The sequence below is a fragment of the Chaetodon trifascialis genome, chromosome 1 (assembly GCF_039877785.1).
Source record: "Chaetodon trifascialis isolate fChaTrf1 chromosome 1, fChaTrf1.hap1, whole genome shotgun sequence".
Lineage (NCBI taxonomy): Eukaryota > Metazoa > Chordata > Actinopteri > Chaetodontiformes > Chaetodontidae > Chaetodon > Chaetodon trifascialis.
This window is the reverse complement of record NC_092056.1, coordinates 15,557,144-15,571,410: the sequence shown is the minus strand read 5'-3', so window position 1 is coordinate 15,571,410 and position 14,267 is coordinate 15,557,144. Positions and strand designations below refer to the sequence as shown.

Sequence of the window (14,267 nt, the reverse complement as noted above, 5' to 3'; positions counted from 1 at the left end):
CTGGGGAGTTATGGACTTCAGTAGCATGGCAAGTTACTTGGTGATGTGCACAGAAACACAGTGTACACTCTTGCAGCACAGCATGTTGTTACTGTTACTCTCAAACCAGCTTTCAGAGCCCCCAGTGCATCATTGAATTTAATAAAAGGTTTTACTTACAACTGCTGTGCTGGTAAATCTGAACAGTTACGTTGAAATGCCCTGTCCATTTGCAATAGCTTCATATACTGTATGTGCATGTAAGTTGAAAGCGGTGTCGATCTACTAGCTGCCATAAAAGGCTGCTTTAAGATTCACATGGAAGGCCAAAGAATGTGGGAGAGAATTTGTAACTTTGACTCTGACACCACATACATGAGTCAGCAGCTCTCACTTCCAGTGAGAAATTGTGACAATAATTAGAAACAGCCATGAGATTGTGAGCACAAATAAACCTATATTGTCTGCAACAGTATGCTGTATATGATCTTCATCGCTGGTTTCATGCCTGGGTTTAAGCCCGAAGAGAAACCTGCAGATTGTGCTGTGTGCTCAGTAGTTAGAAACACAGAGTGCAGAGTCTGTTTGGGGAGGGACTGGCCCTGTCGCCCCCCCGCCATGGTCCTGACAGCGTCTCCACAAAGAATGATGCACTTGTCTCAGATTAGTCTGCCATGACTTTCATGCTCGAGCAGTGCCAGTGATGAACCAGACTACTTGTGTGTGATGTGGGTGCCATTAATACATACACATGCAGGACAGTCCTAGACATGAAGTATCAACAGGGGTCTTCACTGAGAGTTTAATTTTGAAATATGAAGATTGTTTGAAAGAATAGATGGACTTGTAATTATGGCATATTGCTGTGTTAATATATGGGATCAATATTTGTTATAATTCCCATAATGACACAGTCTTCAGTCTCTCATCGTCCACTCTCAGTGAACGCACCTGCAGGGGGCTTTCATGGTATTTCGTCCAAGCACAGATGGAGTGAGATGTGTAACTGTCAAATCACAGAGCAGATTTGGCATCGGTGAAAGGAAAAGAAAAAAAAAAAAAAGCCAATCCCGGTGCAAACAGAGTTGAGCCCTGATGACCTACATTTCTCCTGCTCTCCTGTTAGCCTAATGATACCACTGTTGGCATAATGAAACTGGAGAAATACGATCCGGCCACTTGCAGAACTTGCTCGGTTTTAGGCTAAGCCATTGAAAACGAAGAGGGACACAGTCCTTTTGAAAATAAAAGCAGGAAGTAAATACCTGTTCTGTGGGAGAGGAGATGTGAATGACAGCATGCACAAACCTGCATAGATGTATTTGTTTGTTTGCGTATTGGTTTATTTGTTCTCATTAAACTATTCACCCAACTTTAATGTGAAAAAGTCCTCATTAACGGGGTTAAAATCAAGAGCACAGACTCTGAGTTTTCATTTGAAGTGTTGGATGCCCTCGTTGCCTTTGTCATATTGTGTGGCTGAACCTAAATTCACCTGGTGTGTTCAGGTGCTCTGGATGAGGACGTGGTGGTGATTGAGGCGACGCCAGCTCCGGCTCCTGCTGTCCCTGCCAGCGAGGAGATCAACGTCACCTCGACAGACAGCGAGGTGGAGATCGTCACAGTTGGAGACGGCTTCAGGTGGGCACCTCAGCTTTTTCAGCAAACATTGAAATAAAGTGTTTTATATGAATTTTACATTAGCTGAATATTCTAACATTTCTCCAATTTTTGCATGATGTAAGATCCTGTCGAGTAGTTTTCTTATCATGGGTAGCATCTACGTAGTATAAAGGAAAGGAACCCTGAGGTACACCACAAGTAGATTTTTTTTTCTTTCATTTTTGGTTCTGCTAAGACTGAAATTGAACAGCAGATTGATGGAGGAGTAGAAGATTTGCAGACCTGTAAATCAGTTTCTGGCCCGATCGAGATATGTTATTGTGTGTCCGAATTGTTCAGAACAATTTTCTTTTGTGTGGTGGAGCCTGAGGCTGACGACAGTCTACTTCTCATTGCCTTTTGCTTGGCTGGTCATGTGCTGTTGTTCCCCTTTCTTTCTGTATTCTGTGAGGCCACAGTGCTTATCCTGTTTATGTGTAGTATTTTTTAAAACAGTAAGTTGAAGGCTGTTACTTCGAATCTCTGCTTTTGGTGGGGTACTGTATGTGATCTGGGTTGTTGGTCAGTAGGATGCCTTCTCTCTAGCAGTGACTGTGAGTGTCAGTCATCCTGTAACTGAGCACTAGTGTTTGGCTTCGTGAGCCTGTCACATTTGTGATGGTGCTCATGAGCAAGCAAAAAATGGGAGCAGTGTGTGTAAGAATATTCTTGGTTTGGAACTAACTGCGTTTGGACAGACAGTGGAGACGTGGATGATAAAGAGAGGTTGAAAAGTCTCATTGGGATGTATTTTTACTTAAAGTAATGGCCACATGGACACTTATCTGTACAACCCTGATTCCAGAAGTTTGGACCCTGAGAAAACCTAAATAAAAACAGAATGCAGTCATTTACAAAATAACTGTTTACCAAAAACAAATTTACCAAGTGCTCCTGTGCCCATGCAGTAATGTCCTTTATCCAGTCATGAGTTTTACAAAGTGGTGAACCTTTCAAGGATGCCCCTCTCATACCCAATCACCAATGGTTGGTAGAGAACTGGAAATACGTACACAAGCAAGTACAATTACTCCCATAAGGATGACTCAAGTAAAAGTGCAACTCACCATTTAAGAAACCTGCTCAGACAAACTAAAAATGTGGTTAATAAGTTTATCAAGGTACAAGTTACTTTCCATTTGAATATTTTATAGAGTGTAAGGGGCAGTGCAAAGTAATGGCAATTGTAGTGAAATAAAAAGTAGATTTCTCGGTCAAAAATATGCTTGAGTAAAGAGTAAAGAAAGAGTTTTTTTAAAAAGAACACGAAACTTGTTCCTTGAACAATCAAACTTTTTACTCATCAGTGTTACTTTTTGACCCTGTTTACACTTAGGGAAAACGCGTATGTTTTCATGCGGTTTGGCCTCTCGTTTATAAGGAAACAGAGTTTTTTTTCACGGAAAACAATAATTTTTAAAAACTCCGGCCAAAGTGGAGATTTCTGAAAATGCCGGCTATTTGTCGGCGTGTAAACTGGGTTAAATGGCGTTTTAGGTTCCGAAATGTCACAACATGCGCCTACTTAACGCCATGTGAGCAACCTATGTTTAGACTCGCGCCCATAGGTTTGGCATAGTTATGATGCGCTCAACGGCGTATTTATCCAGGTCCATGTAAACGACAACATTTTTGAAAATGATGTTGTGTGCGCGATGTTATTTTTGAAAATGGAGGTGCCAAAATATCCGTTTTCCAAAATACCCTGCTACGTGTAAGCTTAGGCTCAATGCGTTACACCGCCCTTGCCCATCATGATACACCTGGAACCAATTGATAAGATCACCTGTTGCCATTTCACCTAATTACCTGTGGAGCATTCCTCTGCTTTCCAGGCTTAAGTCGCTCCTGTCCAAACTTGTTTGAAGCTTGTTGCTGGCATCAAATTCAGAATAAGCAGATATTTACAGAAATCAATCAAGTTGATGAGGTGAAACATTAAATATATTGTCTCATATATTGTCTCAGCTGAGGCAAAACAAGGAGCTCATACCTAAAAGAGGGACGACATCTGTTGCATGGATGTGGTTTGGGTATGAAAAGCCTGACACAGACCAGAAAACCATATTTTGTAAATTATGCCAGAGATCGGTCCACAGCAGCTATCATTGAAAAGTGTTTGCTACCTTTCTTTATTCTCTGTGTTCATATTTTAGTTTTGTTACATTCTTAATTGAAGATCAGTCCAAATGTTCTAACTACAAGGAGAGAAAAGTCTTTTATATGTTGATATATAATTCAAAAGGTGATACGAAATAGGCTTTTCCATGTCATCACTTCATTACTGATATCGAAATATGAGATTTTGTCACCACAGTCCTACATATAGTATGTTGCCAATAGCAGTTCATTACTTGGTGATTTAAACTAACAGTGAACACCACAGGAAGTGAAACCTTTTTGAAATTATTTTCAGGTAAAATAACCACAGAAGTGGTTTTTTTTACGTGCTCTGGCCCATTTACAAGAAATCAGGTATGCGTTGAATTCTTGCTAAACATTTTCCAAGACACACCGCAGTGCTTTCACATGTTCTTCTCGCCTTCTGGCCTGGGTTTTAAATGAGTGTACGGAGGCTGGAAACAAGCATGAGTTAGGTCATCGTTTTCAGTGAACGTAACATCTGTTAAAAATTGTGGTCAAGTAGATTTTTTGACAGTGTTTCACCGGAAATGACACTGATGCATGCACAGATAAATCAATCAGAGAGGCTTAAAAGGAAAATCTCTGTCCAAACTACTTGCTCAGTGGGACATCTCTGACCACAAGAGTACAGAGCTGATATTCATGAATGGCCACCTGAGAGTGACTCCTGTCACTTTGTGTGGATGGTTTCAGATTTTGTGACGTGACCGTTAAAAGCCATTCCTTACCAGAACAAACTGTGTAGCCACTTCCATATCATGGCTACCTTATCATCGTATATACTGCCTATCCCTACCCGGTATGGACCTTTTTAAAGGACTTTGTTGAATAGGGAAGTTGATTAGGGCTTTAAGAAATGTGCAGAGGATTAGTGAGCAGACCATCTGAGAGTCTGAATATACGGTTGCGCTGTGGGAGAACTGCTGTATATTTACAGCATGAAAAAAGATAGCTCCCACTGTCATTCTCTGCAGCCCACTCCATTTTCCTCACCCTCTGATAATCGTATTTCCCCGTTCTCATAATATGACTTCCTGTGTCAGTACTCCGCTAATTTCTCATGTAGGCGATTATGCAGCTCAATTCACAAACCTCTGCCTCTGTGTGAGCACACAACACTACTGCTTTATATTGATGGATCAGTGATATCTGAAAATACTTCCCAGAAGTGGTTGCATCGAGCTTGGAATGCCGTGCCTTGTCTAATCTGCCTGTTTTCCCTGACTTGAAAAGATGTCCTGGCTCGCTAGAGAATGTAGGGATGAGCTTCCCTGAAGGGGGGATGGGTAGCAGGGCAGCAGGAGGGCGGGGAACCAGAGACCAACAGAATCAGCAATGAAAGCTTTGTTTAGACCGCCAGCAGTCCAAGTTGTGAATGAATGTTTTTGTGTAACTTATGTCAGTATAGACACAATGCATGCGCTGGACACACGAACACACACACATAATGTATCATGGTCCTGTTTTTTGTTGTTGTTGTTGTTGTGCTGCGTTAACTCAAATATGTAACTCAATTAAGTCACATTTAGTCAAGTCAGGGTTATTTATACAGCACATTTCATATGAGACATACGTGGCAACAACATACAAGAACACACAGTATAAGATTAGAAGATAATATACTACTAGAATTACTGCCTCGTTGTTGTTTGCCTCCACCAACCACTCAAGTTACATCCACGTCTGTCCAGACTCATGTAATATATGTGGTGAAGACCTTCAAGGAATTTAATTATAGGTATTAAGTTAATTGTTTGGTGAAATGGAAGTTATTCCAGTGAATCATGTCCATTAAGAAAGATGCTGTGTTCATGACACGCTGTCATTATGGGCATCTTGGTCTTCTGGCTCTTGTTTGTTTGTGCCACTCCACATGTTCGCTCACTTGCGAAGCGGTGCGTTTGGAGAACATTTCAGTGTTTTAACAGTGCTCTGTGTGTGTTACGTGGATTTATCCAGAGCACAGTGAGCCACAACAAACCAGTGTTATGTATCTGATGTCGACCAATTAAAAAAAAAAGACCTTCATCAGTTTCTGCCCTGATTCTGCATATCAGCTCAGGATGCACATGTTGGTAGGGTCAAAAAACATCCTGAAAGTCACTTGACTGTCTGTGACTGCAGCACATCAGGCTTGCTTTATGGTTATTATTATTAAGAAAGTGTCTTCATCGCATCCTTAATTGTGAAGACAAACTCGATACTTTGGTCAGTGCAAAGCTTTATGCGCCTAATTGTTTACTACTTTGACACAGTGCTATTTCCGCCTTGCATGATGTCATTCCCTTTAACCAGCAGTTTACTCCACAGTATGTTACTGCAGTGCTCAGCCCTCAGTGCTCAGCCCTCCTTTGATCCCCGGGGCATGTGGCTCACATCACGTTGCTTGGCACAACCTCAGCTTTGCCAAGACACCCATTCCCATAGTGTTCATGTTTACAATGTACTGTTTTCCTTTTGGCTACTCCCCCCCCACCACCTCTGGGGGTCATGGTGGTAAACAGATATTTACAAAATAATCCCAGGTCTACTTCATTAGGAACCCCTCCCTTGTGGCAAGTTCTGCTCCCTGGGATCCACCCAGAGCTGAGGAGCCTGGCCAATTAGATCCCAACACAACCTCCATGCCCCCCGTTGTTGTGTGTTTTGTGGTTAGTCACAAGTCTGCGTATGTGTGTGCATGCATATGGGCACAGGTTTGCTTTAGCAATCTGCGAAGTATGAAAGTTAATAAGCTTCCTCTATTATTCCTCTTGTATTGTGCAGCACGTCTCACAGGAAATTGAATTGATGCAGACAGTAGGAGCGAATGGGAATCCCCCTTATCACAAGCAGCAGAGAGGAAGGCATTTCCTGCGTTAAGACACATCTGAGGAATGTGATCAAAGCCAAACCTTTTCTCCATTTAGCCTTCTGCATAATGAGGAATAGATCAATAACTGAAGCAGTCCTTGACGTTACGTGGTCATTTATGCTGTTACACTTTTTTACACAATATAATGTTGGAGTCTTTGATTTTAATGAAATACTTTTGAAATACAGAATCATAAAAAACGCAAGAATTTCTGTGTGTTTTGTGAATAGATGAGTATTATAAGGCAGGACAAAAGTTGAAGTTTTGATCCATTTTTTTCTATTATTTCTTGTACGTTGTTCTTTTTCCTGTTTGTGCCATGTTGACTCTATCCGTTGAGGGAAGGTCGCTTGTCTGTCGCAAAGCTAACACAAGGACAGATTACAATACATATACAATGACACCATGAGCCAGTTTAAAGTTTTCCCTTCATTTGACCTGTCTGTCAGTGGCATGGAGGTAACCCGTGCAGACAGAATAAAAATGTTCCTGTAAGGGTTTATTGAATCACTTGATAATTTCAAGTGATGTTCCATGATCCATGATTTCATCACTGAGCTAGCGTCTAAGAAAAGTTTGATGTACCAAAAAGCTTCATGCACCAACCACAACTCCATTCTTACGATGGAGTTGTGGTTAAAGGGCAGTGTTTTTGGCTCTCAGCACACAGCCTTTTCCCTCTGCTCGTGTGCATTTTGTAAACGCTCTCAGGGAACAGCAGTGAAATCCCCCAGCCACAAAGCTCCATGGTATCCAGCTTTACGGCACTCCCATTCACTCTCCACTCTCTGCTCCCTCGGGCTCATCCCTCCTCCCTGTGATTCCCTGTATTCCCTGGCCTCTCACTCCGGTCTCAGAGAGCAAGGGGTAGAGCGACAGGAGCCTTTGAGAGAGAAAATTAAAAAGAAGAAAAGAAAAAAAAAGAGGATGAAAGAAAAAAGGAGGGCCGAAGGCCGGGAAGGGAGGTGTGGAGCATGTATATAGGAAAAAGGAAGGTGGGTGGAAAGAATGCAGAGATTTCAGTGGAAGTGTTGCGGTGGTTGTGGATGCAGAGCTCCATGATGGCTGTCCTGAGAGGACAAGCTGTCTGTTCTCTCTGACACAGCTTTCACACAGGTGCTCTCATTCCTTTTAAACATATCAAATTATGATACGAAAGAAAGCGAGCCCCTTCATGTACGTGTACATACATAATCCGGACATGTAAGCTGAGCTTGGGTTTTGTGTTGCGTAGCAGTTTTGTGCTACGATAATATGTCCTGTTTCAAAGAGTGTAAATGTCCTGATGGACAATTTCTCAGGTTGAGTGTGGCTATTTAAAAAAAATACTCACAAGGTGGATCTAAAGGCTTTTGTGAGAGCTGTCCGCTGTTGCTTCCTTGCATACCTTTGCACCGACCGCCTGGAAATGGGTTTGAGAGTCTGTGGTGAAGCCAATGCTTCACTGAGCTGTGAGAATACTGCAGCTGGCTGTAACAGGTTTTCATGTCTGTGTGTCTACAGGTCACGTTCAGTGGGGGGTCTTGGCAGGATCTGGGCGAGTAGTTGCTCCCAGAATCGTCTCCAGGAGCCACGTGGACGTCACAGACAGTCCACCGTCATCCAACCACTGCGTCAGAATGCTGGTGAGGTGGTGGACCTCACTGTCGATGAAGATGGTAAGACATGTTGAAGAATCTATGATAACTACACATAAGCTGTGTGGTCATCAACAGATTTTGGTGCACATTTTGGAGAACACATTACAAGAGGTTGATGGAAATAGCTAAGTTTAAAAAAAAAAACCCTCAATTTCACAGAAATTCACAATCACATCACGGTAGTCAAAGGGAACAAGCATTCATTGGCATTTTCTTTTGCCAGTTTTATCAAAATTTTCTCAAAATATGTGACACATTTAGATTGAAACCCAGCCATAGTTTCAAAACTGGTTTCATTTTTCAAGTTATCTGCCACCTTTGAGCTGTGATGCTTTGACGTTGTGATGCTGGTTGTTAACTATTAACTTGAAAGTTTCTGCATTAAAACTGCTTTCAGGACGTGGATAATGTAGGAGCATATATATATATCTAACTAAATGTAACTATATATAGGTACCATTAATTAAAGCATGCAGATTATCTCAGTAGATATGAGGTATAAATAAAGTGATGTACAAAATAGAGAAATCTCATCTCAGAGATGAAATGTCCTAATTTCGAAGGTTAAAAAGGGAAAGCTCATCCTAAAATATCTTGCTCTGGTTTCTGCTGTATATATGTGAATCAGTCATCCTTATTCTCAGATGTTTCATAACTTTCAGTCATGAAGTGGAAACTTTGATATTAGCTTTGAATATTTGCAGTCAAATTCATTCATTAGCATCAAGGTGAGGAAATACATCTGAACGCCAAAAATATGCTTCACATGCCTCGCTAAGTGATGTGGAGCTATCTTTTTGGTCACCTCACCCTGGATTTTGAAGCTACACACTAGAGTTGGGCTGTATCCAAATTTTGATACCGTCAAACTTTCCCCACATTTTCCCGGGGTATACTGTATTACCATGACTAATTAAAAATCACTTTGCAGGGCAGCGTGACATGCGCGCAGTTCAGACAGTCAATGCTCAAGCAAAGAAGCGCCAGTCCTAACTTGTAGCATACCAGAATGAGGGGGAGAAACTCAGCTAAAAGCCTCTACCAAGCATTGTCACCCAAACGAAACATAATTCATATCCCAAGAAAATATATGCGCATTTAACGACAAACACGGAAACAGCGCACGTCAATGGCACTATCTGCTGATTTCACCACTTCACGCAAACCACAAAAGCCCAGTATCATATGAAACCAGAGAGTCTGATGACCACGAAGATGTCTGCCTCCTCACTGTGCGACGAAAACTCGGCGAGCTAGCAGCCAAGGAGTACCAGAAAAAAAAAAAACTTTGCTAAATCATAAAGTATGTCTTACCTTTGCTGTTTTGTGGTCAAAATTTATATTCCAGCCCGAAAAAACACTGCTAAGGTCTCCTCCTATGAGATCAATCACAAAGGTCCTGCTTGTTTACATAAAGAGGAGGGGGTTTCTAGATTGGAGGGAGCGCTCTTCATGCTATAACCTATCTCTGGGGTTACTTCCTTCTGGATCGTCATTGGTGTTTCTATGGTGAATGTGGGCGGGTCGCTTAGCTATTGACCGGCGTAACCACGCAGTTAGTTTCACCGCTCCGTCTCACAGAGGACTCTGCTGAGCAGCCTGAAGTGTTATTTTACTGTTTTATTTGCATTTCGTCCTTTTATGAGAGCTAAGAACAATAGCAAGCAGAAAAAAGGCTGAAGAGGAGTTTCTCCGTGTGCTTGGACGAGATAACGGTACTCTGCCCAGACGCGCCCATATGAGCGCCTGGACATGCCTGTGTTAAAACACCTGTAAAACTGCTCAGGTTCATTTTTTTAGCATGTAATTTTGCCACCTTTTTCTCGAGTAAAAATTCAACCAGATACATTGAACGGAGTGGACTTCATTTTTGTTATGACGATGCTACAATTATGTTAGACCCCTATAGACCTATATGCGCAGCATTTTTTTAATGACGGTAACGAAACTGATACCGTTGCTATTTTTAGATACCAAGGGATACCTTATTACCGGATTACCGCCCAACCCTACTACACACCAAATCTTTTTTGTTTTTTTCTTAATTTAGTTATGAAATAGCAGCTGTGTGAGTTGTGTTCAGTTAGAATATAGCTTTACAAATGTGCTAATGACAGCTGTCTGGAAGTACCAAACAGAATAAATCCAGTGATAAAATAAAAATGGTTGTTACCATGCTTTAAATAGCAGCCTAGTGTGCATCGGTTAACCACTTAGTGACAAGAATGAGTGAGTTTGTGGTTCTTAATATAACCTACATTAACCTCAAACGGTGTCGGATTTATTTGCATTTGTTCTCACAGCACACCAGTGCTTTATTTTCTGTGATGGCGCTGCTTTGTAACCTCAGGCATTTGTGTGACTTAAGTCCAACGTCAGCCTCTTTATCAGCCCACACCCATGACAGATAGTAAAATGGTAGAGGACTGAGTATTAGAGTATTTGCATTTCTTAGGAGAAAGAGGGGAAATTAATTTGTGAATATGAAAAGCAGACGGGGTGCACACACTGGAATACTAATAAGGTCTGCTCGTCTCCTCGGCTGCTGAGCCTCTGCAGACATGTGCTACAGTCCACGCTGGGAAAAAGTGTCATGTCGGATTATAGCTGGTCACATGAATTGTGAAAATCATGCCTTTTTACCTACAAGTGGCAACTAGTACATCTACAGGTTGTCATATTAAATCCACAATGCTTTAGTAGTCATTAGTGTAAACTAGCGTAGAGTAAATAGAATTACATCAAGAGTGTGATATTTGGGAAACCGCACACAGTCAGTCTTCACTGGCAGACGCCTCTCCCATGAAACATTTACACTTTACACTTGTCCAAATCTTATCCTGACTTTTTTTCCTCCCCAGATCTCTCAGTTGTGCCAACAACCTCTGGCAGCATTCACCCTCAAACAGTCAGGTCGTCCTCATCGTCATCTTCCCATCATGCCTCTACCTCAGAGCTCAATGACGCCCCAGGCCCTTCCACTAGCTGCCCAGGCTCAATACCTGAAAGTATGCACACACAGAGGCCAAGTGGCTCTGCTCGCACGGCCACAGAGGGTAAGACAAGACAGGGCACAGCATTTCATTTCATTTCTTCCTGTATGAACATTAAAATGCTAATCCGCAGTCTCAACCTTTATTTTTCCTCATCATATATCTCACTCTCATCAGATGACAGCAGGCCCGGTTTATCAGGTACTGCAGGAGAAAACGCAGGCACGGCCATGCCCAGACTCCCATCCTGCTGTCAGCAGCACTCCCCCTGTGGAGGGCCCTCCCCTGGTCACCTGTCCCTGAGCCACTCCCATTCAAGCTGCCTGCAGGCATCGTCCTCTCAGCAGACCAGTGGCTCTCAGCACGGTCACGGCCACGGCCACAGCCACAACCACCACTTCATCCACCACGTCCATCACCCAGCACCGCAGCCCCCGGGCACCCTGCCCTTTCAAGAGGCGAGCTGCCCCGTGGAGCGACCCAGCGCTCTGCCCGCACCCTGCGCCGGAGTCAGCGGCAGCGGCAACAATAGTGGTAGCAGCAACACATACCATGACCAGGTATGCCTGTGCTGCGTTCAGTATGACTAAATCATCCAGAAGTAGTTCAGGTATTGAAAGCAGAGCAGAGAATTTCTCAGTCTGCAACAAGTAGTCGATGAGAAGATAACTTCAACTGTCTCCCTTCAAGTATGAATACTGTATGAACAGGGTGAGAAGACAGAGCATTAAAGTGCTTTAAATGATCTCGCCATGATTTCGTACTAAGCTGCTTTGTCAAAGCTTCACCGTGCAGCATCGCACCCGCCTCCCCCTCAGTTAGTGAAGGTCATGGTCCAAGACTTGTCACTACTCAAGACAAGCTCTCTATCTTTGCATTTAGCCAGAGACTGAGGGAAGGAAATAGGCAAAGGTTTATCCTCTGTATTTATTTCACTCAGAAAGAAAAATCCGACAGTGAAAAGATGTCATCAGACATGGTACGTGACTGGAATTGTGTATGACTTGTGTGTGACTGTATGAACTCTTGGATAATGATCTCAAAGGAGGACTCATTTAGTATTCTGCATGAGAAGTTTGTCCCTCTTCTTTCCCTCTAACATCTCCGCCTTCCTTCCACAGCAGACTCTGCCAGTGGACCTGAGCAATAGCAGCGTTCGGAGCGGTGGAAACAGCGGGGCTAGTTTCCATGGCAGCACGTCAGCTTTTGACCCGTGTTGCCCGGGCTCCAACTCACGGCCCCCTGCTTACGTTTCCCAGGCCACCCCTGGGCCCAGCCAGCCAGCTGTGGTGGACTCGTTCAGCTCCTCCATGGTGGCTCAGCCCCAGCCACAAACACAACCCCAGCCCTGCAGACATTACATGCACCCCTCCTGTGAGTACACCCACCGCCTTCATGCAATATAGCAGACATTCAGTACTACAGGTTTTTTAAATGTTGTGTAAGGAAGGAAATACATTCAATGTGTTTATTACAACTCAAGGATAAAACGTGTTCCGGTGAGAAACACTGAATGTAAACACATATCAATTTTTTTAGAAGAAATCCACAGGGAACATTTAAAAGGAAGAAACTGGGTCTTTGGGGGAATTATCAGAAATGCTGCTGTTTGTCTCAGCTGTCCTGAGGGGCGTGCCAGCGTTTGATTGACAGCAGCGTGCAGGCTGTCAGAGTGCTATGTTGCACTGTGGGGAACTAGAGACAAAGTGAACAAACGTGCACTACAGCCTACGTACGTGCAAACAGTGTGTTGTTGGTGGTATTGAAGAGAAAGGAGCACACCAGCATCTAACCGGGCTGAAGTGACATTCGCAGGTACATTTTCATGCTGTTTAATGTGCCGCAGCTGAGCAGCTGCTTACTCGACTACCCTGCAAGCTGACGGTAGTCGCACACTTCACCTTGGTGAATGCTTGGTTGATGGCTCAGTCAGCAAGTCAAGCTGCAGGAGAGGACGGGCGTTCATGTTTGTGACGAAGACGGAGACTTTTGCAGGAAAGCTAATGTGGTTGTTGTTCATAGTATGCGGCACTTGTGTAACACGCCGCCGCCTGCCTGTGACAGAACGCCGACGTCACTGCTTGATGGAAGATTTGATTGGCTGTATCAAAGAAAGATCTCCATCTGTACAGATGATAGGAGAATGGTATTCATTTGAATGAATGCAAAGGTGACTTCATGAAACCAAGAAATCTAAATGTCTCCCTTTTGGTGTCTGATTTTGTTTCAGGTTTGTGCTGCAGTAGACAAAACGAAACAAAATGCAACACGATCACAGTTTGACTTCAGGTGTCTGCTGCTGCATCTGGAAAATTCTCTCATTCGCTGTGCCATAATACTTGCGAAAACTGGAAGACAGCTGCACTTACAACCTAATGCTAATAGTAATTAAGCCGAGACCAATGGTTAATGTGCCAAGTGCAGTGGGAACTGTACCAGGCAGAAGTAGTTAATTGCTCATTTTCTTCAGAATAGTTCAGTGTGGAGAGTGAAGCCGTGTGACAAGGCTCCCCTGGTGGGGATGTAGTCGGAGAGTTAGTTGCTGCTGGTTCCTACACTCGCCTCGCTTTCCTGCCACTCCTCCTCATTTTACTGCAGCTCAGATAAGTAGCGAGGAAGTCTGCACCAAGAAGAACAAACCCCCCCAAAAAAGTAATGAATATTTATTAAGTGGATGATTCACAGTAGTGAACTTTGTGTCAGCAACAACAACAAAATGCTACAAAGGCATCATCTGTTACACGACGAGCCAAGATGTTTGTCTGCTGGCACAAAACACAAACCCTTTTGCCCACATTGTGACTGATGCCAAGGTGGAAAATAACTGTTTTTGTCATTTCCTTAAACAACAAGTTGAGGCATTCTGTATTTATGTTAACAAATCCCACAAAATTACCAACATCAAATACTAATTGATCCTGTTAGCAGGTGTTATCTGTGTAGCCAAAGACGGATACAGCATACATTCTGAGCAGTGTGTATGTATATGCACCA

General features: G+C 43.1%; 1 protein-coding gene across 4 annotated transcripts in view; it reads left to right on the top strand.

Annotated features, from left to right (window-relative positions):
• rnf111 (ring finger protein 111) overlaps positions 1–14,267 on the top strand; it is a 29,756-nt gene that overhangs the window by 8,458 nt on the left and 7,031 nt on the right. For 2 of the 4 annotated variants that reach the window (XM_070976492.1, XM_070976631.1), the window contains exons 4-8: positions 1,488–1,620; positions 8,144–8,298; positions 11,142–11,336; positions 11,451–11,833; positions 12,395–12,647. In XM_070976492.1, the coding sequence (XP_070832593.1) occupies positions 1,488–1,620; positions 8,144–8,298; positions 11,142–11,336; positions 11,451–11,833; positions 12,395–12,647 (1,119 nt within the window). Of the gene's footprint in view, positions 1–1,487; positions 1,621–8,143; positions 8,299–11,141; positions 11,337–11,450; positions 11,845–12,394; positions 12,648–14,267 lie in introns of all 4 variants that reach the window. The other 2 variants (XM_070976553.1, XM_070976405.1) reach the window with 1 other exon arrangement.